At 45.5% G+C, this 24,031-nt stretch overlaps 6 protein-coding genes across 6 annotated transcripts; 4 read left to right on the top strand and 2 right to left on the bottom strand.

Annotated features, from left to right (window-relative positions):
- The first annotated feature begins 1,280 nt into the window (after positions 1-1,280).
- On the top strand, positions 1,281-2,893 carry V1513DRAFT_436001 (uncharacterized protein). The gene is made up of 2 exons (XM_066896706.1): positions 1,281-1,450; positions 1,495-2,893. Exon 2 carries the CDS (start codon positions 1,515-1,517, stop codon positions 2,796-2,798), a length of 1,284 nt encoding a protein of 427 aa, XP_066756081.1. The 5' UTR covers positions 1,281-1,450; positions 1,495-1,514; the 3' UTR covers positions 2,799-2,893.
- A 655-nt stretch (positions 2,894-3,548) lies between these two features.
- V1513DRAFT_95424 (uncharacterized protein) lies at positions 3,549-5,247 on the top strand. The gene has a single exon (XM_066900639.1). The coding sequence runs from the start codon at positions 3,740-3,742 to the stop codon at positions 4,931-4,933; it is 1,194 nt and encodes a 397-aa protein (XP_066756080.1). The 5' UTR covers positions 3,549-3,739; the 3' UTR covers positions 4,934-5,247.
- Positions 5,248-5,425: 178 nt separating this feature from the next.
- On the bottom strand, positions 5,426-7,181 carry V1513DRAFT_435998 (nucleotide-sugar transporter-domain-containing protein). The gene is made up of 4 exons (XM_066896705.1): positions 6,844-7,181; positions 6,758-6,787; positions 6,504-6,704; positions 5,426-6,444 (listed from the first exon to the last, which is right to left on the bottom strand). The coding sequence occupies exons 1-4, from the start codon at positions 6,907-6,909 to the stop codon at positions 5,563-5,565; spliced, it is 1,179 nt and encodes a 392-aa protein (XP_066756079.1). The 5' UTR covers positions 6,910-7,181; the 3' UTR covers positions 5,426-5,562.
- Positions 7,182-9,857: 2,676 nt separating this feature from the next.
- On the bottom strand, positions 9,858-10,695 carry V1513DRAFT_435992 (uncharacterized protein). The gene is made up of 3 exons (XM_066896704.1): positions 10,511-10,695; positions 10,265-10,383; positions 9,858-10,199 (listed from the first exon to the last, which is right to left on the bottom strand). The coding sequence occupies exons 1-3, from the start codon at positions 10,548-10,550 to the stop codon at positions 10,185-10,187; spliced, it is 174 nt and encodes a 57-aa protein (XP_066756078.1). The 5' UTR covers positions 10,551-10,695; the 3' UTR covers positions 9,858-10,184.
- A 2,447-nt stretch (positions 10,696-13,142) lies between these two features.
- On the top strand, positions 13,143-15,998 carry V1513DRAFT_470112 (uncharacterized protein; the record flags this gene model as incomplete). The annotated part of the gene is made up of 2 exons (XM_066900144.1): positions 13,143-14,480; positions 14,540-15,998. The coding sequence occupies 2 exons, from the start codon at positions 13,143-13,145 to the stop codon at positions 15,974-15,976; spliced, it is 2,775 nt and encodes a 924-aa protein (XP_066756077.1). The 3' UTR covers positions 15,977-15,998.
- Positions 15,999-21,731: 5,733 nt separating this feature from the next.
- V1513DRAFT_95198 (uncharacterized protein) lies at positions 21,732-23,513 on the top strand. The gene is made up of 2 exons (XM_066900638.1): positions 21,732-23,030; positions 23,083-23,513. The coding sequence occupies exons 1-2, from the start codon at positions 21,884-21,886 to the stop codon at positions 23,247-23,249; spliced, it is 1,314 nt and encodes a 437-aa protein (XP_066756076.1). The 5' UTR covers positions 21,732-21,883; the 3' UTR covers positions 23,250-23,513.
- The last annotated feature ends 518 nt before the right edge of the window (positions 23,514-24,031 follow it).

The following is a 24,031-nucleotide window of genomic DNA, read 5'->3' as shown; positions in this document are numbered from 1 at the left end:
TTGCCGCGTTCTTTGTTGTCGTTATTGGTAAATTCCGACATTAAACTTAGGTGCTCGACAAGAATATATAGAGATATCCTCAATGTTATATCGTACAAAAATAATCTAAACTCTCCTTTACATCAAGACACTGCGTGTAGGGTTGTTACGAATATTATTCGCAGCGAATTTGGATTGAAAATAAATTATAATATTGCGAATATATAGTCTATTTATTGAGTAGCAGAGTAGTTAATTTTTTTTATATCGATGTCCCGCTCAGTGGCGCATTGCACGAAAAACAACCTTGCACCACAAAAACCTGGGAGAGCACTCAGGGTTTAGTGGAGGGATAGGAAAATTCCTACGACAAGGCTAGGAGACCACCGGAAAAGGAAGTTGTTAATCCAGCTGGAAGCTATGTAGCTATTACCTAATTAGGCAAGTTTCTCGCTTATTTTAGCCATGTATTGCGAATAATTATTCGCATGCTTTAATCTTAAATGGTCTGAAGCGAGCTTGGATATTGCGCCGCATCATGCTCTATGGCGTAACTGAATATCGCAGGAATCTCCTCGGGCCTGTTACACACGCTGAATGTAGCAGCGGCGATGTAATACCATGAACTAGCTAGCAGCGGGGTAGATCGTAGTGATGCTAAGATAGATCCCGTTAATAGAGTCATTGTCCGCTCAACGAGAATTGCACGACTTTACGGCGAATAAAATTTGCGAATATTATTCGCACCGTTTGTGAACTGCGAATACGAACACGAATAACGAATATTGATATTTGCGAATATTCGTATGCGCAACAGCCCTAACTGCGTGAAAGAAGAATGTTCAGGTTATCGGCATCCATTGTGCCGCTGATTGCGGAGCACATCTTATCGGGACTGTGTGGTTAATAATAAGCATGGCAGTCTTTTAGTTACCCTGCACTTAAGGTGGTCAGTCACTCACCCGGATGAGTTTTTCCGATGTCAATAAAGCTTGTTGCTGAGGTCCGTGCAACCCGTCTAGATTTCTTTCCTTTTCTTGTACGCAGTATTACTGTCCGTGTAGTATCATAAGCGATATCACTCTAACCCATTCCTTGCGCTGGCATTGCTTCCCGCCGTGGATTAAATCCTCAAAGCTTATTAGGTGAGGGGCCTCAAACAGGGGTTCCATTCCGACCGGATTCGCGGGATTTATAGTGACTGAAACGCAAATGGCCAAGGACGCAGGGGCCAACCTTCAAGTCGATATAAATACCTTGGATGGGCAGAGTCCTTTGGCAGGGACAAGTCCCATGTTGGCACCACGCAGTCTTGAGAAACACTGTGCATCTTATTGCAGAACTACACATCTCACTCATTGTCGTGTTATTATGTCTGTGTGATTCCCATAATAAAAGCCACTCATGGTTGGCTTTGTAATATTTATTAAGAAAATTGCGCGCTGATATAAGTAGAACGCCGGAAAAACAGGTCTGTAAAAGTACTCCCAATGCGGCTTGCTGCTGACGTGTTAGGGCTGCAAATTGCAAGCACGATGACAGGCGCCCCACCAAACCCAGTCAATGCTCGAGAACATAGACTAAAATCCTACTTCCTCTCTACGAGCATCCCTATCCACTTATTTTTTCTTGCTTCCACTTCCTCGCACACTCAGCCTTCGCATTCCACATCTATTCGCTTAGTCGACTACTGCTGTTGTCTCGCAGATGGCAGCATGTGGAAATCGTCTAAATTGGGCCCATTGCGTGCCACGCTCCTTTCTGCTTTGCTAATCGCAGTTATCATCGTCCTTACCGTGTCCTACCGCTCCCTCATGTCCACCGCTGTCGACATCAGGTCTGCCACATACCAAGCGGCTCTGGCAAAGCATGCCCACAATTCCTCTCTCGGCTTTGGCGAGATTGTGTATATCTCAATGCCAAGTCGCACTGACCGACAAGACGCAATGAACCTCCTTTCCGCCTCCTTCGACATCAAAATAAAGTTCATCGCCGGAGTCAATGGCTCAGAAATATCCCCCAAAGCCATCCCCGACCAAGCTCCATCAGATATACGGCCATCCGTGTTGGGATGCTGGCGTGCTCATGCTAATGCCTGGCGATATCTTCTTGAAACGAATCTGGAAACCTTACTCATCTTTGAAGACGACCTCGACTGGAACCCAAATGTCAAGCGCACGTTGGAAACTTTGTCAATGCAGATGCAGAATTCAAAAATACGGCTGAACGAGCCGTCAGACTACGAGCGCCGGATCGCACCGTATGGGCTCGATTGGGATGTTTTGTATCTCGGGTCATGGAGACACGGCGGCAATCCTGATTTCAAACAAGTTGTCCAGAAATGGGACGATCCTGATGTTCCGGACATCTCGGGTCTCAACAAAGGTAAATATGGCAATATAGCGGCCCTACGCAATTTTGGATTGACGGATGAGGAGATTGGTAAGATGCGGGTACTCGCACCCGCCTATTGGACGATGCATACTACTGGATATGCCATCACGCGGCGAGGTGCTCAGAGATTATTATTTCAAATGTCGTACTTGGGCGATATGCATGGTGACGTGGATGTGGAAATAACCCGTCTTTTCAGAGAAGGAAAATTACGAGGATATTCGCTCACACCTCCTGCATTCAGTCAGTTCAAGGTCAGCGGTTATAAAGACTCGGATAATATAGTACTAGGGAAGACGACTCAAGGATACGGTAATCTGAATGGCGTCAATAATAATATCAAAGGGTCCGCTCGACAAACAATGGTGGACAGTTTAAACTTAGACAACTGGAAGGAATACGATCGGCTTAGAGAGGAAGAATAATTTGTTGCAAATATTGAGTGAATTGGAACTATATGAATTTATGAATTATGATAATAGACATCTAAATAGAAGTAATCGAGAAAATATAAGCCTTGAAAAAGCCGCAAAGGTATCTTACTGACTCCGCCCGCATTACTTACAACACATAAATATACGAAGCTCACTCACGTGGTCAAATCGCGACGATGATATTAAACCCTAAACACTTATTGGTGAGGCTGTGGCCCTAATAGAAAGTGGGGCATACCAATGGCTGCTGAGGCGGGGACGGTGCTCAAACGAAATAGCTGTAAAATTACTAATAGGAGATATTTATTTAAAATCGAGCTATGATAAGAATCTGAGGACCATGGAAGACGAGGCATTGAAGTAGCCAAGATCCCAATATCAAATTCTCCTCACTCAATAAACTGCTTTGCTTTCCCCCAGCAGAACCTTTTACTTCACAGTTATTATTATACCTGACTTTTATATCCATACATTGACGCTGCAAACGTAGCAATAGTGCAACTAAATAAGGATTAATCGGTTTTCCTACCGCAAGGAATTTGTTCAGCATTTTCGTTCTCGGTACAATACCACACTGATCGGTAAATAGTGTTATCGCGTGGCTGTTGTAGATAAGGGTTTAAGTCTAGAAATTTTCCTTGGGTATTTTAAGCTGAACACTTTTGCACTTTTGCCAGTGTGCAGCCAACAAGTTTTGGTTGGACGCGCAGCCAAAGCGACGTCTCCAGCGTAGCAGCCAAAAGTTTCATCCAATGTTACCGACATCGGTCATCGATCGCGTTGATTTTGCTTCGCTTTTATAGTCCAGTATTTCTCGTGCTTCTCATATTCCTTCTTCCCCATTTTGCTGCCTAGTATTTGCTCGCGTTCCTTGGTGTCGTCCAACCTTACTCGAGTTGATAGTCGGTGACCGATCGCTGTTCATCTCGCAGATGAAGACTGTGCGGGCAATCATATCCAAGATGGGCCCACAAAAGGCGATACTCCTCCCCGCCCTGCTACTAGCGCTCATCATCTCGTTTGTCTTCCTGCAGTCTTTCAATTCCGCCGACTTGTCATCATCGTCTACTGTCTCATCCGCCACCAAGAATGACACGGTCGAGCTCCAATCCGTCGCTCACAAAGAGGCGTTGGCAAAGCAAGCCCTCAATTCCTCACTCGGCTTCGGCGAGATCGTCTACATCTCTATGCCAGAACGCACTGATAGACAAGACGCAATGAGTTTGCTTGCCTCCTTTTCCGGCATCAAGCTCAAGCTCATCCCTGGCGTTCGTGGTTCAGAAATGTCCCCGAAAGCCATGCCCGATGGCGTACACCCAAAGACGCGGCCATCCGAATTGGGTTGCTGGCGTGCTCATGTCAATGCATGGCGATATCTTCTCGACTCTGATATGGACACTTTACTCATCTTTGAAGATGATCTTGACTGGAATCCAAACCTCAAAAAGACAATGGAAACGTTGTCACTCCAGATGCAGAATTCAAAAATACGACTGACTCAACCGTCAGATTATGAGCGCGCAAATGCACCTTACGGACTTGATTGGGACGTTCTCGATATCGGCTCGTGCAAGGACAGTGGTAACCCTGAATTTAAAGATGTTTCCCAGATATGGAACGATCCGGACGTCCCGGATATTGAAGTCATAAAACAAAACAAACTTGTGTATGACTCATTGCATGCTTTTGGATTGACCGATGCCGATATTGGGAAAAAGCGGCTACTGGCGCCTGCATACATGACGGTGTGCACTTCTGCATATGCCATCACGCGGCAAGGCGCTGAGAGACTATTGATGGAAATGTCGTACATTGGCTTTCGTAATGCCGTGGATACTGATATGTCTCGTGCATTCAGGGAAGGACGAGTAAGAGGATATATGCTCACTCCCCCTGCAATTAGTCAATTCCGCATTGGCGGTGCTAAAGACACAGATAATAGGGAACCAGGAGATCCCAGGCTGGGAAGTTCGATGAATGGTCATGGTAATCTGCATGGTTATAGTGCGAATCTTAAAGGGTCTGCCCGAAAATCGATGGTGGATAGTATGAAACTGAACAACTGGGAGGATTATAAGCAGATTAAAAGCGCGAAATTGACTGAAGTTACCGATGAGTCGTGGTAGCCAGCGCGCGGTTGAGAACAACTGCGAGTAGTCTACAATTTACATTCGCTAGACTCACGGAATGCCTTGTAGGTATGCTTGCGTGGATGTATCTGCTAGTCTCACTTGGTTGCTATTCATTGCCATTCAATTTCTCGGGTTCGGGATATTTTGTATATCTATATATAATATTGTCGGAATGAGGTCCTTGTTTTTCTTTGTTGCATTTGCAGCTCTTTATAGTTGGTTTTGTTTGTCCAGATCATTATTCAGGATTCAGTGTATTTAGTCCATGCCCGCTAAAGGATACCTTTGTGGTCTATCATAGATATTTGGTCGTAACTTTGTCCTATACTAAATCGTGATTTTTTTTGTACCTCCTCAGTCTCATTCTTAGTCCAGACCAAGTCTATATAGGCCTGGTCCAACATGTCGCGTTATGTCATCCGCGCAGTGTAATATTCTTAACTCTGTGTGGTTAACCAATTCACTCATTTTATTGTCAACTCTAGATGTTACCTAAACCAAAAAAAAAAAAAAAAAATCAAAATATGTTCCAGAAAACTATGCCAATATGTAGACCTTACTAAAAAGAGCAAGCAAGCCTTGGTCTAAATTTTTGTTTTAATATGCCGTGTCCTAAAAAAAAATCACTGCTGCTTCTCATTAAACTTATCCAATGGGGGTCGTGGCGATTGAGAGGAAGCATCGTCTGAGCTAGTGCCTTCCAAAGGCACCGGCCTATATTCATCCTTATTGTGCGTTTCAGCCGAAAATGGTCTTCTATCGGGTTTCGAGTACAAGTAGGTGGCGATCAAGACGAGAATTGCGCCCAGGACAAAGTTCGCAGTGACAATGAAATCAAAGAAGTACACACTTGCAATGAAACTGATCAGGATGGAGATACTGGTTGCGAAATTCTTTGCAATGTTGTCCGCAAAATTAACGCACAAGGCCACAACTATACCACCGCCAGCTTGGAACCCAATTGCGGTCCACACGACAGGGTTGTATCCGAAAAAGAAGCCCTTCGCTGCGATCGCCGCGCCGTCTTTCCACAAAATGCCAATGAAGAATGCCGGAAAGAGTGAAAAGAAACTGAGTTGCACGTTACGTACCCACAATGATGCATTCGCGCCTTTCAGCACCTTTTCAAAGTAGACGCCGGCCAGGCCAGAGAGGATACATGCGATTAGGACAGCGACAAGGCCCAGAGTACGGTTCATTTCGTCTTCACCTTTGAGCCCATGATGCTCTTGCTTGGGCGTGCCAGGTTCGTCATCAGATCCTCCAGGGAGACGAAGCGATAAGTTGAACGACGACGCGACCATCGAGACGACGTCGTGCGGTAGTTGCACAAGAGCAATGCCGAGTGTGAGCAGCACAAGTGACATCCATTTCATAGGCGACAGACTGCGGTGAAGGATTGTGACTGAGAAAGCCGCGGTCGTTATAATTTTCAGTTGGTACGTGACTTGGAAGGTCGCAGCGTCGAGGTTAGAAACAGCGACATATTGCAAGCTGTTTTGGACCTAGGAGTTAAGACGTCAGTAAAACGCTGCTTAAACTAAAAATAGCTGCTTAAACTAACAGTGTATAGGCACGCCGGAATAGCTAGTTTCCAGCAATCATTACTGAAGACTTCCTTCCACGCCTTTTGCAGGCCGCGATCGTACACAGCGACAGCGGAGCATGCGCATAGTTTAATTATTTCGTTAAGCAGAACGGCAGTTGAAGCAAGATATCGTGAATTGCTGTCATATCCTGGCATTACTCTAGAGTAGTGCATAATCTAGACATACATTATAAGCTATGTCTATAGCAATCGCCAAGACGGCAACTTACCAGGATAAGTGCGGAATTTTGAAATGTGAGCTACATTCAATATGTTAGATGCCTGAATCCTTCGTGCTATTAGCTAGAAACCGTACAGTGACCAGTGAGATATATTTTAGCGGAATATGAAATAACCGCGGGACATCTTGTTGTGACGACATTGTTCAAAAGGAATGATAATCAGCTGGACGAGTGAGTATATTGGTTCTCATCAGTATGACTATGGAGTCAGTACGTGAATGAGGAGAGTGGAGTGGAAGGAGAACTCTATAGCTCGGAGGAGAGAATAAATCTACCCGACGCGGCCAATGGGGCAGCAATTGAGGCGCTAGATGTAGATGTCGAATATAGAACAGGCAGGGGTTAAATGTGCACCTTGAATTGGAACTGGAATGTGGTTAAAATAGTTCAAGCCGATCGATAGATGAGAAAGGTTGCAGCAACGCCGCTCATGTTCCTGCGGCCTTTTTGTATGGCTCTGCCCATGGCCCACAACCTTTTGTTTTTTTTTAGATTGCGCTAGTGCCAAACTTTAGTTAATGCGGCCGCAACACGAGGTAGGTATTAGGTATGATACAAACGTTAAATAAACCGGTGTGTATATCTAGTAGCTATATCACAATCAAGTCATTATACTACGCATCAGCTCAATTATGATCTATCATCCTATTTGACTATCATCAATACGATGGAGTGCAACCAGTGAGCCGTGCTTTAGAGGTATCTCATCAACGCCTATTACTTCTCCCAATGGTTCTGACATTTACTACATTGTTGCAATTATTTGGTATATCTCATAGACAACTGATGTTTTATTTTATTTTTTGTACTAGCTTTATTTTATTTATGACCATGGTTGGGAAAGTAGTGCCATTATTATTTAATAGCAAAGCCGGTGAGCATCCACAATTATTTTTCTGGCAAAAAGCAGGACCAATCTAAACAAACAAGAATCTGGGCATAAAAATTCGAACTGGCAACATACTGGCAACATTGAAACAACGGTACTTCAACGGCATTCTATGCTACTGGGATAAAAAAATCTCCTCTTCAACTGAGGCACTTATCGCCGTCGGCGGTCGAAGAGTTTCACCAATGAGATTTGCCTCAGATGGTGCGGCTGATAAGTATTCCGCGTTCCCCTGAATTTCAATCATATCTTAAGCAGAACGGTGCTTTAAGTCAATGAATAAATAGTTGGATTAGTATTAAATATAAAGTTATGACCATAGATTAAAAGAAAAAAAGCTGCGTTGCCGATTCACTTTAGTTGTTAGTGAGTCTAACAGTTGGAAAATGTATATCTGTCGCGGCATCTTGTCCCAGATCTTGTAGCCAGGAGTTATGGAGATGCCACCAGTATCTCCAGCGATTTGGTCGGCTGCTTTAAGTTGAAGCACCAATGACATTGAGGCATCGTCACAGCTCGCTTTCGAAACCGAGCGAAATTTTAACAGGGATAGCTTAATCGGCCTTTTCGTCGCAGCGGCCCTGTCGCAATCAAGCAAATTGGGTTTGATGTAAAGTTTAATACGCCAGGCAGCCTGATGAACCTTTATCCAGTAGCCTCCTGGTTCCTGTATTTTTACTAGTCGTAAGTCTTGCAGATGCACTGCCTCAGCAAGAGATTTTTCTTCGCCACGCGATATAATGGCCTGTATTCAAGAGGCTTGGGCTAGAGTTAAGTGGTCCAAATTCACTGCTCCATATATGACCCAGAATTTCGTTGTTAACCGTAACCACGAGCAGTCTGCCTCGTGTTGATCAGTATACTTCTAGTTGCGTCATCTTGCTGTATTTGACTGTTGCTTCCGCCACAGAATTCGTTCTGGAAGTGGGAATAGACATTATTAAGTTGATTACATTGAAAGAACTTAAAAATGCTACTAGCTAACCTTGGGCCAGTTTCGAATTATATCGGTGCAGCTGCTGTCTAAATGGTTGGATAATGCAAATGCTTTAGATACAGGCCCAGCGTAAAAACGTGGTGACTTCTTGTCAACAGTAAATCTGGCATGTGCACCAGCCTCAGCAAGAGCTCTCTACTATATAATCGTTGTATAAAGAAGTTAATCTCGGTGCTCTCCGCGGATTTCTTTGATACCGCCCCAGAACTGCCAGAAGTTCCTTTCTATCCTTATTAGAGAATTGTTCCAAACCAAAAGCTCCCGATATGACCTTAATTTGGCTCGCCATCTGTAAGAGACCGTGACAAAGATTGCGTTGTTTGAGCAGTTCTCCGAGTATTGATCTGTGTCCGTCAATCCAAGCCGCATCACGGTCATTGTCACCTTTCTATATATTGGATGGATACTCCTGCCTAGCAGATATTATAATAAGCCGACTTGCTGTGTGGTGAAATCATATTGGAAATCTGTCAAATTGAGTCCATTGCTTGAGTTGCCAGACCCAGTGATTGAATGAAGCCAGTTCCATGGAGGAATTGGACAAATCTTCCTCGTCTATGTAACTACTACATAATCACTTTACATTGTGTCAGGTGCTCATCGATGAATCTGTCTGTGCAGATGCACCTGTGGAGACCAATCCGCAATATGCATTTGGCCAAGCAAGCTCTGGCATCGTAAGCGATGTATTACGAGTGCACTTTGCTTCACTATCGCTGCAGACTCAAGTTTAGATAAGTATGATTGTTTTGCACGGTTATTGCAGTAGCCAGCTATTGTGATAGTATGAAGTCGATAGTGTTGATTCTGATTACAAAAACCACATATTCATGATCGTGTTCTGTTCGGGTTTGATTCTTGGATATATTTGGTGTTTGTTTGGGTTTGTATTTACTTAACACCTTCTGTGTTATTGGCTGTGATTAGACATCTTGGTGTTCCGTCTTGTCGATGTTTCAGAGCCTGGTAAAATAAGGGATCGTCTCATTTGCGTTAACGTTGCATATATTTGTAGGCGGCCACTTATCTGTCCTGTTCAATGTCAAGTTGCGAGCTTTCGGCTACCACGAATGGATAAATAAGACAGACCAGGACAACTGCATGTCCGACACATGGATGGTTGACCATCTATGTTCTTGTTTGCGGAAATGTGTTGGAAAAAGGCTTCCGGCCTCGGTTAGACTACAACTAACCATTTATATGTTAGTTATACAATAAAATTTTTGATTTAAATGTCCCTGCAAGTAAACAAAAATTTCCACAAATACACAAAATAAAATTTACGAACTATACAGCATGTCGAGACTATCAATAATCAAAACCACAAAACAAGGCTCAATCTCCTCCTTAAACCTCAACCAGACCATGTATTCATTATATGAAGACAGGTGAAAAGAAGAAGGTGCTTGCGATACATTTTATTTTTCTGATATAATAATAAAATTATTGCCAAAGAAGAAATGGAGATGATGGACACATCTTAGAGATGCATTGCTGACGCGCTGTGGGACCAGATGGCAAGGTAATGCTTACTTTCTGAAAATCTGTGAAAATTATTAGCCCATCCAACTGACTCTTGATCAAAAAAAAAAAAATAGAGGATACGCACAACATAGCAAGCGTGCAAAATACCAGGAAACCAGCCGAGAATTGTCAAGACGATGTTGATGAGTAAATCACCACCGCACCCGGTCTCTAGGAAAACTCCGAGAGGAGGAAGGATAAAAGCTATGATCATTCATTAACACCAACTACTCTGATAACGCCCGATATCTGTATCGAAAACCTGATTCACAATAGCCCAGGTCCATGGGGAACGGCGTGATTTCTCCACATGTGCCAGAACATCACTTACCGAAGATGAGCTTGATAATATCAGAAGGAGTGAAAGGCATTTCGAATTATATAAATATATGGGCCAACGGCGTAGTTGTATGTATGAATTAGTGTCAGCTTGTCTAGACGATAGTTGTGAATTGTGGGAGTTCCACGGACCTTATACTCTGTGTGACTTCTGCCGCCAAAGGCAGCAACAGATGCGCTCGGGATCGACTAGAAAGTTGCCTTGCACAGCCACACAAGGTGTCCTAACATCACCGCGATTATGCCAAGACTAGTGCGCCACAGCCTTCGCATGACGCCATTCTAATTGGTGGCAGACCGATTTATTTTGGCTTCAGACGCTGCCTCAGGACAAGCGACGGATTCCTCCTAACGATCTATGCGTATATGACGACGTCCTGACATACAGATGTACCTTCAAGTTTTCTATCATAGATATATAGATATAGAGCGTAGAATCGCCGTACTGTGACCAATTGAGAGCGGGTCACGACGAGTCATCGCCAACCCGGATGCCGAGTCATTATGAGCCGCAGGCTGATCATCGACATCCCTTGAGCAACCCGCCTGTCCCTTATATTGCGACTAGGGAAGGTCAACATGCAAAAAGCGGATCCGCCTCCAGTTCAATTTAAACCATCGCTGTCATCATCCTGCCTGACAGGAGGCACATGTTAAAGCATGTTTGTCACAGCACGATCGATAACTTGGCTGGACGCGATCCATAGATTGGAGAGTTGCGATTACCTCTGATCCGGACGAGATTGTGGACAGATTAGGGCACAACATGTTTGCCAGTTATGGGACTATGACTGGCGGGGTCCAAAGAGCCACTTCTACCGAGCGACGCGGTGACCTACGGTATGGAGACATGACATTGGATGGATTATATAACAAAACTATCAACTGGATTTGATGCATTGTACTCAAAATGGCATAGCGTTTGACGGGGCCGGGTACATGATGTCGCCGGGGCCTCAAGAATATATAATTAGAAAACGGAGCGATTTAATTGTTTTGCTTCTTTTTTCTTCTTTTTCCTTTCCTGTTTATTTAGCGAATCCATTTTGCAATGAAATCTATTTGCTAGACACAAAGCCTTGAGCCCTGGCAACGCGGATGGATTCGTATGTACGTAAGATAAGATTGTACAACTGTAGCAAAGGTCTTGTATATGGCAGGATGGAAGTCAGTGGAATTCAGTAAATGGGATCAGCTAGCAAGGTACTAGAATGTGATAAATGGGGTTAAATTTATGTCTATCGCTTAAGACTATCGTAGGACCTGTGAGTTCCAACGAGTGTCGCTTTAAAATGGAATCCATGACGGTGCATAATTAGAAAGTCCGGCAACCTGAATATTTCTGCTGGCCAGAATGTGTGGCATCTATGCTCTGATATTGCTTGCTCTCGTTTGGGGTCAGCGAGATACGTTAGACAAGTAGTGATCATGTCCTTGGTGGACTCCAATCTTTAAAAGTTGCTGAATTGGTCCACCTTCTCCTGCTACCATCTACTTCGCTATTTCGAGGTCCATGAGCTGCCGTTCGATGCCACATTTTGCACGCCTCCATTACACAATGGTATTTGCTATGTCTCATTGAGCGCTGGTGAAGTTAGCCAATTCCACCTTTCAACGTCAAGCGTGCCCTCCCCATCTTTCCTCTGATTCAAGGGAACTGGTACAAAAATAGAAAGTTCTCCCTTGATGTCGACGAAGTTGCGTCATAAAAGGTAGTGATTTTTGACTTTTGGCTTTTCCGTTAACCAAAACTTAGCAATGACACAGCCGAAGTCTTAAGGAGATCGTCAGCTCATCTAAGCTAGTGTGAACAGCAACCAATGTTGCTCACGTGGGCAGGACCTGAGCACGCAGAACAGTTTACATGGTTGAACCTAACGTTGGTGAGCGCTCACCCTCTTCAGCTGGACATTGAACGCGTTCGAACTTCCTCGCAGCCTCGCTGCTCTATTTTCGACAGAGTCTACCTGGCTTTAGCAAAGTGTCAACAGTATTATTCAATCTTGCTTTATCATTTGTAGTCCGGCTCTTCAATTTCATACTCTCCGTTATATTCATTCAGTGTTACATTGACACTCTCGTCTGCATCGTTGCCGGCTTTACAAAATGAAAACGCGACCATGAAGTTCATCACCCCAGCAACAATACTCACTTCTCCAGATGACTTCAAAGCTCTTCCACTCATAGTTTTCGGCCCCGCCATTCCTATCGTGGATACTGTGCGTGCAAAGTCTCTGAAAACCCTAAACATCCAGCACTACTATTATAAGATGACATCTGCCAGACAAAACAAGCCTAGCGTGCGCTGCCACGGCATTGCATATTTATTAATGCAGGCTGAGCCTTCTGACGACGTCGGCTGAGCTATCGGACTTCTTTGCGCCGGCCGAAGCGTCCGAGTCGACTGCTATCTAACCCATATGCCTGTATCCTGCAACGATTTATTCACCAGACTACCTTGTGTTCGCTTGTGTATGTATGTCTATTTCAATGGGCTAATACGTAAGTTCCTATCTGTCGTATTGCTTGTGGAACTGACAATCTGATGCAGTATTTCAGTCAGACGAAATCAGTTGATTAAACCGCCACTTGGAAAATAAGTTACAAATTCCAGGCCTGTGATTATGCTGCAGTTGCGATCTGCTCTTTGCCTCGGAATGGGCCTATTTTTGGCAATACTTGTACAACCACTGCAATCAGCTGGCCAGGATATAGTCGGAGTTGATAATGGTGATGGTCTGGCCGTTTCCAGCATTGAGGCCGTCAAACTTGAGGAGCCGGAACTTGCATTGCGTAAAAGCGAGCGGGTTCGACATTTTACGAACCTCTCAATTATCACTGCTCATGCCTGGATAGCAGCTGTACTTCAGCTTGAAGTGAAGTTCTCGGATGCCCTTTGGAGAGACACGACGACTTCCGTCGAGACATATAGAGGCGATCGTCTATGCAGCTATTGGGAGGGTCAATTCTCATCCCGCGGTGCGACGTGGTGGGTAGAATTCTGGGAAATGTCGAAGGACCGAACCTGTAAGTCTACTCTGAAGGAATCGGACATTAACGAGTTGATACACAAAAAAATAGAGTCACTTCCCTTTACCTTGACTTTTGGGTTTAGGAATAGTTGCCAAAGGATGCAGTATGAGGAGGGTTCGTGGATAGGGTGGATGGGAATCGCGACTATGGCCAACAGGGAAGAATCAAAAATATGTGCAAAAGAGTTTGCCGAAGTGGCCCGCATCTATGAGAGGTTCGGCATAGGGCGGCACATAGTCAGCGAGGCAAGTTTGACCCCAGTTGCAACGATAACAATGTCGTCACCCATTTTCGCCATCGACAGGCCGATATCAACGTCGACTGTTGATTTAAAGGTAGAAGTGGCGATGCCATCGCTGCCTCCGGCGCCTGTTTCCCCTCAGTTTTCGCGGATTGTGCTGAAGCCGGCATTAAAAGCTGGATGGACCTTTTCGACACAATTGGGAAAACAATTTGTGTGGCTATCTATGTACGCGGCGATATTCTTGTCTTCTCGGCGACCACGGAACCAGATTTGGCCACTCTCTGTACGATTGCTCGTCGGCTCTGTGACGATATCTTTTCTGGTTCCTGCAACAAGGCTTGTGGTCATCGCATTGAAATGCTATTCGCCGATAATTGCCCTGTACATTCCGCGCTACTTTTCTACCAATAAGGCGGAAGACGAAATGTGTCCAGGACCCGCTACCTTGCAGTCTTTGTATAGCGCATTCTATATTGGGCACGTCATCGAGATTTTCTCGAGTGCGCTGCAGGGCCGAAGCTTGTCGACGGATACGCAAATTATGCTTTCTGATTTTATAGATGCCCTCGAGATCGCTCTGTCGGCGCAGAAGCTGTCGGTAGAATTGCTCATAACTTCGCTTTTATGGTCATCCAAGTATCTCTCGCTTTGTATCTTTTCGATGTTGGATTTACAAAATTATAGAGTAATTAAACTTATTTCTGTTAGTCTGGGTGGACTTCGAGAGCCTAATTTTTAGTGCAGCTTATTCCATCGGCAGTCTTTTGGATAATAACGGTTTCATATATTGCCGTGTCGAGATATTATGCAGGTGCACAAATCTTTTCGACAAGTTGGTTACTGGGACTTCCTCCGCTTCCGGGAGTACAATGTGTCGTCCTCATGTGTGGAACAGTTTACCTTCTCGGATCACTGTTTGAGGGCGGGCTATCGACTTTTCAGCTAACTATGCAAAGAGCACAGATCGAGTATTCAGATGACTTCCATTGCTGCCTTCTTAAACTTGGTGTTCTGGTTGTCACATATCTTTATAACACCTCGCCAATGACAGAAAGCCCATCGCTTGCAGTCCCGGATATAACCTGGATTGAACGCCCTGAATACAAGCACTGTATATTATTTACGTCTATCGACCACTCGAGGGAGTACTATGATGGCGTTAATGACAGGTTAGGGATGGTTGTGCGTCGCAAACGTACAAGAAAGCGACCCCGAGAAGTAACACCGAGTACATCTGGATATGCTAGTTATAGTCTACGCCGTGGTCGAATACAAGATTTGATGGATACGGAAGTACCGGACAGATTACGTGGGATTATTCTAGTGGATCATTTGCGGATATTGTATAGGCTTGGTATGCTGTGTCTTCTATTATGCATGAATGTGATGCAGAATGTATTCCATCGGATGTGGAGAAAACTAAGACCGTCGGAGCAGTTAGACGATAGAGAAGAACCAATGCATGGAGAGGCGGTAAATGAACTGACTGAAAAGGCTGTGAACAGAGTTTCGTCGGATTCCGAATATTATTCTCGATTTTTGCACGGCGACACCTTCCCGGAGGACGACAACTCGGGTGATTTCGTGCCGTCCGATAAGGATGAGGAGACTACCCCCGATGTGACAGGTGCTAGCTGTGATCTCACATCATCCTCCCAGCATCAAGAAGAGCCAATGTCGGACCAGTTGTCCCCGGAACTTTGCGTATCGGAAATTACATTATCGAGTCTCTTACTGCCACAGGCATCGTATGAAATACAACTTGCTCGCATCATGAGGGCGCATCTCTCAGCAAATGAGATTGTTACGCGCGGGAAGATGCGCACGATGAATGCTCGCAATTCCAAACGCGATGATTTTGACCACTGGAGTTCGAATGATTCCGATTTGGATAACGATGATGGGCCCATACTGGCAAGGATCATAAATGAGCGAAGGCGGCGCGGCGCGCAAACTATTAGTTCTGATCATGGTGAAGAATATGAAGGTGACGGCGTTTCGCCACTGGAGTCGTCCCGATGTGTAATCTGCCATGCCTCCCAACGGAATATTGTTTTATGGCCATGCAGGTGTTTAACTGTCTGTGAAGAGTGTAGAGCTACGGTGGCACAAGCAAAGTTGAATGGATGTGTTTGCTGTCGGAGAAAAGTAGTGTCATATTCAAGGCTTAATATTCCATAGGCTGTAGACACATAAATCCGAATCTGATAGTATTGTACTGTGAAATATCGATCGCGGATAGCATCGCAATTTCCAGAGCTTAGAGCAAGCTCCACGGCTACTGAAATCACACTCCTGTCAAGCAATAGATGACGAGAAAATCCGACCGGCAATATGAAGACTCTTTAGACAGTGAGGAAAAAGAAGCTAACACCCCAGCAATTACTGGATAGAACCTCCATCGCTTGATTAGTTCCGTCTTGGCTTGGTTCCCCGATCGGGCTATAGCTTTTATTCCTTCAACCTGGTTTCCCTGTTACTTTACTGTACGACTACAACAGGCAATAAATCACAAAATACTACCTGTTGAATATAATAGGATATTAGATAGGACATTAGGACACAAGTTAGGACCAAGGATGTAAGGCTGGACAAAGGACATAAGGTTGGACAAAGTATATAAGATAGGACAACGAAACATAAGATGTAATATACATTGAATAAAGAAGTCCTGCCATCCGACGCGGTGGTCGGGGCGGTTGTGTATCGATCAAGCTCTTCAGTCACGAAAGAAGTATAGCTATCTATCGTCCCTCATGGACTCTGCCAAAGTGTTCGTCAACAACGTCGACACCTTTCTTTCCCACATCTCTGCGATCATTGCCCAACGTAATTGGCCACTGAATCACAGAGAAATTCGAATATTGCGTGATATACTATACAGTAAAGGCCCTATGGAACCCACGGTGGAGCGAATATAGCTAGCTGTAGCGACTACACTTCGTAGAGTTAGGTCTTGAATGTAAGCTTATTACCATTGCGGGGGTAATATGAGACTGTAATGAACGATAACGCAAGGCTCATACGGTAAGGGTTTTTAGAGTTCAGCAATAAAGTGGCTCTGGCGCCACCACGTCGAAATTGTTCTCCGTCTCCTTGGGCTTCTTTCGTGCTTTTTTGGTGTCCGCCGTGCACCTTAATGGACACATCGTTTTTGCTAGCATTGTGTAGTTGCCCGTGCGTAATAATTCGGTTTTTATGAGCTCGTGTTTTCCGCTCGTTCGACTTATTGTTTGCTGGTTTCGTTTATTCCGGTCCGTTTGTTTTGTGTTAGTTGCTGTGTTATTCGATCTACTTGTATATTTGAAAGTCGTGGCCTGACAGTTATCAAAAGAGTGGTTTGTGTCAGGACAAGTACGAAGTCTTGTATTCTTGTTTAATAAGATTACCTTTGTACAATACATCCCGTCCAGTCTAGTCAAGTGCGTCCTTTTGTTAGAGAGACCTAGTTGTTTCATAGACTTTCCAGAAGACTTCATTTACAGGAGGACAGTATACGTGGCAATAAACGATTCGATTCTCTTATATCGTAACCAAGGATAGGTATATCCGTTGCTCTCACATCTTCAATTGTCTGAAAAATATACTCCACGCATTAAGTCTGGCAGTGCCAAAGAAGCAAGCGCTGCTTTAATCCTAAGAACCCTCATAGTGGCCAACACTGCTTGACGAAAATGCCACCGCAGGAGTTAATCTCTTACGGCCCCTTCAACTTTGTGCTCTCGACAAATAGGATCAAGTATACTCCCGCCTATCCCAACAGGATCTCTATCGAAATAGATTACCTTGTAGCCATCATCTGGGTGGTTGATTGAGAAATCAAAGCCATTAAATTTCTCATGGACATTGGACAGCATAAGCAGCCCGTTCTGGCATGAGTTAGTCCCCGTGTCATCCGAGAAAATCCGTTCTGCACCGAATGTTCTCCGCTGGAAAGTGGGAAGATGTGGGCGGCATGAAAACCCTCCATTCATTAACAGACATTAACATCAGCCTCGGCGTTTATCACACACTTCCCGTCTCTCTCACGGACCGGAGCTCGGAAAAATTATCTCTGCCCATGATAGTTCTTGAAAGTACGGCTCGACTGTGCCTATGAATATCTCAGTAGCTGCTTCATACAAAGACTTATAAGAAAAATACATACCTCCGCGAGAAAATGGTCTTGTGTGGTAATGGCCTGGCTTGAGAGCATTATCTTTCACATCAGGTCCACTCCGGTGGTGCGCAATGTAACTCTATACGGACCAGATCAACAATGAGAATGTCGAGCATAGAGGAACGAGATACACGCTTCCATGCGGACACAAAATAAGCCTTTTCTGACGCTGCAGCTGGGAGGGTAGTGTCCACACCTGCCAGCCACACCCCAGGAATCTATCTTTCCACTACAGGGCAGAGCCCCAACGACAAAAAAAACCGCTAGATTGCGAATTTATATCAAGTAGTGTGAGAAAAAGCCTAGGTGATTATTACGAACACAGACTTTGGACGAGCCGCACGTCGTGAGGCAAATACTCGGTCACGGTTCAGGGTAAGCGATTCACAATAATACAAACGCCGGAGCGAAGGAGCGTTTCTCAAAGTTTAAGGACTACCCCAAGCCCCGGTCGATCGCTTATCATCCCGAAGGCAAACACATCACCAAAAATCGGATTAAAACATTGGTGCACTAAAATTAAAATATCAGGCGGTTCGGATGATATATATTATATAAAGGTGGGGCAGACCGATTTGGCGGGACGAAGTCGTCCGAGGAAAGCCCGGATCGACGGCAACGATAGCTTGATCGTAGTAGGGCTAGGGTAATAAGCAGCAAGGGAAGGCCTCCCCACCAGGATCTGCCCCAGCACGACAAACACGCTGGCACTCCTGGTTAACGCCTGCATTTCTGGGCAATGGTGAGTATGACACCGAAGACGGTCACTTTCCTGTTGTGGGTCAACAAGATGAAGACAGTGGCCATAGTACAATGGACACAGAGGTCAGCGCCACGCATGGAAGTATTTCATTAGATGTAATTTTTTTGTATTCGTTGTATTGCAATGTCAATTGTCTAACAGCCGCCTTGTGTACATTGTATTAGGACTATTTCTATAGTTGGTCACATGCAGAAACGTTTAGTGATCCGTCACCTGGACTATTTTATCCCCGAGCCAGTCAATTAGATCAAACGTTTTAGCGAGAAATCCTGCATGCCGCAGCGTTATGGCTGTTGCACCTTAAAGGCTCTGACGTTTTAGAGTTTAAGTTTCTGACAGGTGCGGAATGTGGCCCCATTTGTTGGGTTGTGCAAAATGAAATAACACGTGGTGAAAGATAGAGTGCGAACGATTGCGGGGGGTGGATTTTATGAATTAATATAGCCGGCATATTATTGTATCGGGTATTGCGTCGATGACTCTATCTATGTCTGGTCTGTTCAATCGGAGAAGCGCATGCACGATATTCCCAAAGAGACAATGCGACCGCTACAAACGTGGGAACTTGCCGGTCTGCACTAATCGATGCCACAGCGATATCAGTTAATAGGATAGTCATCGGAATGAAGAGTTGTTTAAGACAGATATCCCCCTTGGGTCAGTCATGTTTGAGCCGGACGACGTTGCTAAGGACTGTCGAGATCAAGGTGTAATTCTGAGTCAATGCCGGTCGAATTCTTAGTCACCGGAAGTGTAAGACAGGATATCAGGCAGCAAGCAAATTTTGACCTATGCAATTTATGCGGATAATACATACAGCATTATTTATTGAATACAGAAACAACACTCGCTAGGATGTAGAACTTCGAACTATGTACACAGGCGTACAGAGGCTTTCACTAGCGGCACACAACTGGTGTGATCGGCCGTTTGGAAAGCATTGCTTTTGTTGACTGAGATGGTAGAACGGAGATAGTTGCTGCAACGTGGGGTAAGTGCCCGCATAGTAGGCGGAGTATCTATTAAACATTTATCAGCTTCTGTGCGGAGGTAAGTGAAACTCCTTTTCAAGTAGTTTTCGGCAGGACACCCCGCTTCATGGTCCGTGTAGGTGCGGTACCAACAGAGTTCTGCACTTCTACAGAATATGGTAAAACTAATAAAAATATCTAGATCAGGTATGAGGAAAAGACAATATATCTCTACATTTCCGACAGTTTCAATGATACAGCGATACCGTTCACCGTCTCATTTTCCCCGCATGCAAACTCCTAGTTTCTCGACCTCATCTGTTTATCAGTGACAGATAGTTCGGATTAATTGACGGCAATCAGCCGGCAACTCACTGGATATATACTCTAGACTGAATGAAAGACCTCAGGACGTTTAAAATCTGAGATCTCAGTAGACACTTAGACGCAACTGTCCTATCGACCTTGCATAGACGACGAGACCCACAAATAAGTCGGCGAAACATCAATAGACGCGTTTATTCTATCTCAACGCTACCTTCTGCTCTGATCCAGATAAATAGAAGGCCCTGTATGCTCGAGACATAAATAAGACTTTGCATTGCGCGTGCGATATCTTTGGAAGATGTGCTCATCTGATCATATCTGATCTGTTAAAGATGTGCTTGCAAACGAATGTCGAGGAAAATAATGCCGACTCCTTCCTATCTGAATGTCCAAACTACAACGCGACTAAGCACTTAGTCGCTAGATCGCAATAAAGTTTCGGGTGACAGAGAATAACTGGCCTGCGCTGACACCGAAATTTAACTGATGCTGATCATTTTTTCAATGCGGTTAATTAGGTCGGCTCCATTGGGACGGTAGCGAAGTAGATTAGTTAGCAGCCGCAGATTTGCAAGCAATTGCTCAGTCTTGTCCCGATACACTCTAAGCAGTATGCCTACTTGATCCATTCTTTCGGGATCATTGGCCTTGCTTCTTTTGTCCTTTGTTCCGCTTACTTGCACATGCCAGATTCGATCTCTTGAGACATCTGCATAAATGCACGGCGCAACCTTCGTCTCTCTATTCTGCTAATATATCTATATAATAACTTTAATGTACCTTAATGTACAAACTATCGCTGACATGCAAATACCGGAGGTACATTTTGAATAGTGAGCTAGATCTGCCGCCCCCATCAACCAGTCGCTGTGGATACTTCGACCTGTCCATAGTATTAATCAACGATCTGGTACTTTCTGTACGATATCAATAGCGATGTCGCACTCTACACCCCAAACCCATATCGATATCGAAAACTTACCCGGCAGTTTAGTATGTGTCTGGTGGCGCTATTTTAGTTAACGTAAGCCACGATTTGGACGATCTTGGGAATGTACTGCCGACGATGGTGATGGCCTATTCCTGTGGAGGTCACAAATCCCGAGCTTTGGCCCTTGCTTGAACAGTGTCCTGGCTGATCCAGCCGTCTCTGAGAGCATGTGCAATCGAAGTATACATAATGCAACTTCCCAGTCCCTAGTCCTCTTGCCATTCCTCGAAGCCTTTTGAAAGTCTAGTGCCTCTCGCCTCTACGTTACCCGCAACCATTCGCTCCGATTGGCTCGGCTCGGCAGACTCAACTTTTATTATAATATATCATTAGACCAGCCCGCCATCATCCAAAGTTGTCGACTTTGCCGCCGCTAGCTGCTCGCAGTTAGTTAATTCAAAGTCCCAATTCATCCTGCCCTTACCCTGATTTGGAAGTCTCTCGCTCACTCTCACTCGAAGCTCATCGCGAAGGCAGCCAACGTTCCCCCAACTATTCGTCCTCCCTGCCGTCGGGGAAGAGGCATATTTTGGATCTGCTTTGTCAGCAGTCCGACGATTCCATTCTAGCATCAGACATAGCCTCTGGGTCGGTCCCGTTGCCTTATTGCTCCCAGCAGTCCGCCGTCGACACCGGCGACACTTGCTCACCACCGCAGCCGCCAACCTGGCTGAGGTAAATAGTCCTACGTGTCTACTCTGTTGCCAAGCATTTTCTTTGCACAACAGCAGGTTATAATTCAATAAACTGGAGGGCACACTTCTATTCTCCGTCAAGCGATAGCAGCTCCCAATTCCTCGCCGGCTTCATTCAATTCGATTGGGCTATTCTGTGCGAGCGAGTCCTGTTGATCCGCAGCGGTCGCCGCCGCGACGACATGAACAATCCCTCGTCGCGACTATTCCCTACGCCAACATCACAGGTCCAGCAATCCTATCCACCTCTGGCTTTCACTGCCAGTCCCAACGTACCTCGTCGGGCAGTACTCCCATACGTCGATATGATTTCCATCGTCTCAGCTCCGTCTGCCATACCACCGCCTGGTCCACTGTACTATGAAGCGCGGCCGCATGGCGCGTTGTCCTATTACTCTGATCAAAGTACAACGCGACTATCCGGCTCGAGCTCCTCTTCGCACGTCTGGGACACGCGCACGACGGATCCAGCCGTTTGGGCGACAACTTCCTCATCAACGCTAAGCACACCCGTCCGTGTGCCTCGTAAAGATCCGTTAGCAGGCTGGTCGCCAGCTTCCAGCACAGCGTCATCAACTATAACAACTGCAACCGCCGCAACCTCCCCAGGCATTTCAGCGCAACCGCCTCGCGTCCTCCCGCCGATACAGATCGACGTAGCGCCGGTGCCAGTGACAGACCACTCGGACGACGATCGGCCACGATTACCGTCCCTCTCGGCAACAGTTTCACAGCCCAGATTATTTGGCCCGACACCACAGCCGCTCTCACAGCTCTCGACACCACCGGTGCCCGTAGCAGAGATCCCGCCGCAACCACTTATGTCACACACAGAGTCAATCGAGCGCGCCCGCGCGGTAGCCGAATACCGACGCGATATCGAGCGTGTGCAAGAGAACTCGTCCCACATCTACCATTTTGTCGGCCGCCATTCGCCCCCGCCGCCATCTGGGTCAGAGGCGCCGTATTCGGGGCAAAAGCCGCCGTTGTCAATGATCGACGATATCCTTCGACGTGCACGGGAAAATGTCCGATTTTTGCAGGCGTGGAGGGACGCTACTGAAGCATCGGAATTGCAGCGTCGAGCAACAGCGACTGCCGCCCGCAACTCCGTGGAGAGAGCACAATATGCTGACGAGGAAGACAAAACAGAGAGAGGAATTAGTGTCGGGATAGTCCAGACGTCTAGAGGGAGTACGCCGCCGCCGAGTAAGAAGCGCGCGAGGGGGATCCAGCCGAGTCGTTGCCATCAGTGTGGGATATCGGACACCCCTGAGTGGAGACGAGGGCCAGACGGTGCGCGGACGTTGTGTAATGCGTGTGGTCTGCGTATGTCCCCAAATTTTTTTTCATGGAGTTAATGCTAATCGGTTTGTATTAGATCACGCGAAATTGATCAAGAAACGCGGAATACTGGCCGCTGCTGGCGTCGCTAATTCCCAAAACACGTCGACATCGGCAACATCTTTCTCCGGCGGCGTAGTCATGCCGACAGCAATGTCTCTCAATGACGAAGCGCGGGCCTACTCCGCTCATAACTGGCAATAGTAAGGGGAGATCGAATTCGCGACGATGTGCAAACGTTTTTATGTCGTCGCATTCGGGACATTTGGTTTACTCTGTGGGATTTTTCATCGGACAATTTGGATATACATTGTTCTTTTATTGGTCTTCTTTGCGGTATTTGGATACTATATTATATTAGGAGTACACGAGCGTTTGGCATGTTGTGTATTATAGTTAGAACATGATATTATGATATTCAGTATTAGCATGGGATATATATCATGCCATGTGAGAATTGCATTTTTTGTATGCATATCGTTTGGTAATGCTAGTCTTTTATGTATTCTACATCTCTCTGCTGGAGATATGTGACGGAAGTGGATGACAGTTTTGCTTCACCGCAATGTCTCTTCATGTGACCGCTTAACAACATCAGTAGAACCGGAAAGGTACCCACGATAAGTATCGATATCGCATATTATATTATCGTTAGATTTGCAGTGTTCGGTAAATCGATCGCAACAACCGCAGGTGCTTCCTTTGGAATACCTCCCCACTTTGCCACTGATCTCTTAGATTCACAAATCTTAACTACGCAATCCACAATCCGAGTGTCGCGGTAGTTTGATCGCTCACCGAAGCAAGGCGAAATGACATGCCGCTGTTCTACTACAGTAATAGCAAGCACACGTAAACGTATTTTTGCGTTAGGTTATAGGGCTTAGGGCTTAGGGTTCTTAGTTGGCAAAGATAAGCCAAATGAGGGGATCAGCAGTGGACGACTCACCCAGCTTACACATGCATTCTCGAACGTCATTACAGCC

Source organism: Lipomyces chichibuensis, assembly GCF_038497645.1.
Source record: "Lipomyces chichibuensis strain CBS 12929 unplaced genomic scaffold V1513scaffold_2, whole genome shotgun sequence".
Classification (NCBI taxonomy): Eukaryota; Fungi; Ascomycota; class Lipomycetes; order Lipomycetales; family Lipomycetaceae; genus Lipomyces; species Lipomyces chichibuensis.
The sequence above is the reverse complement of the archived record's forward strand: the minus strand, read 5'-3'. Positions and strand labels throughout refer to the sequence as shown.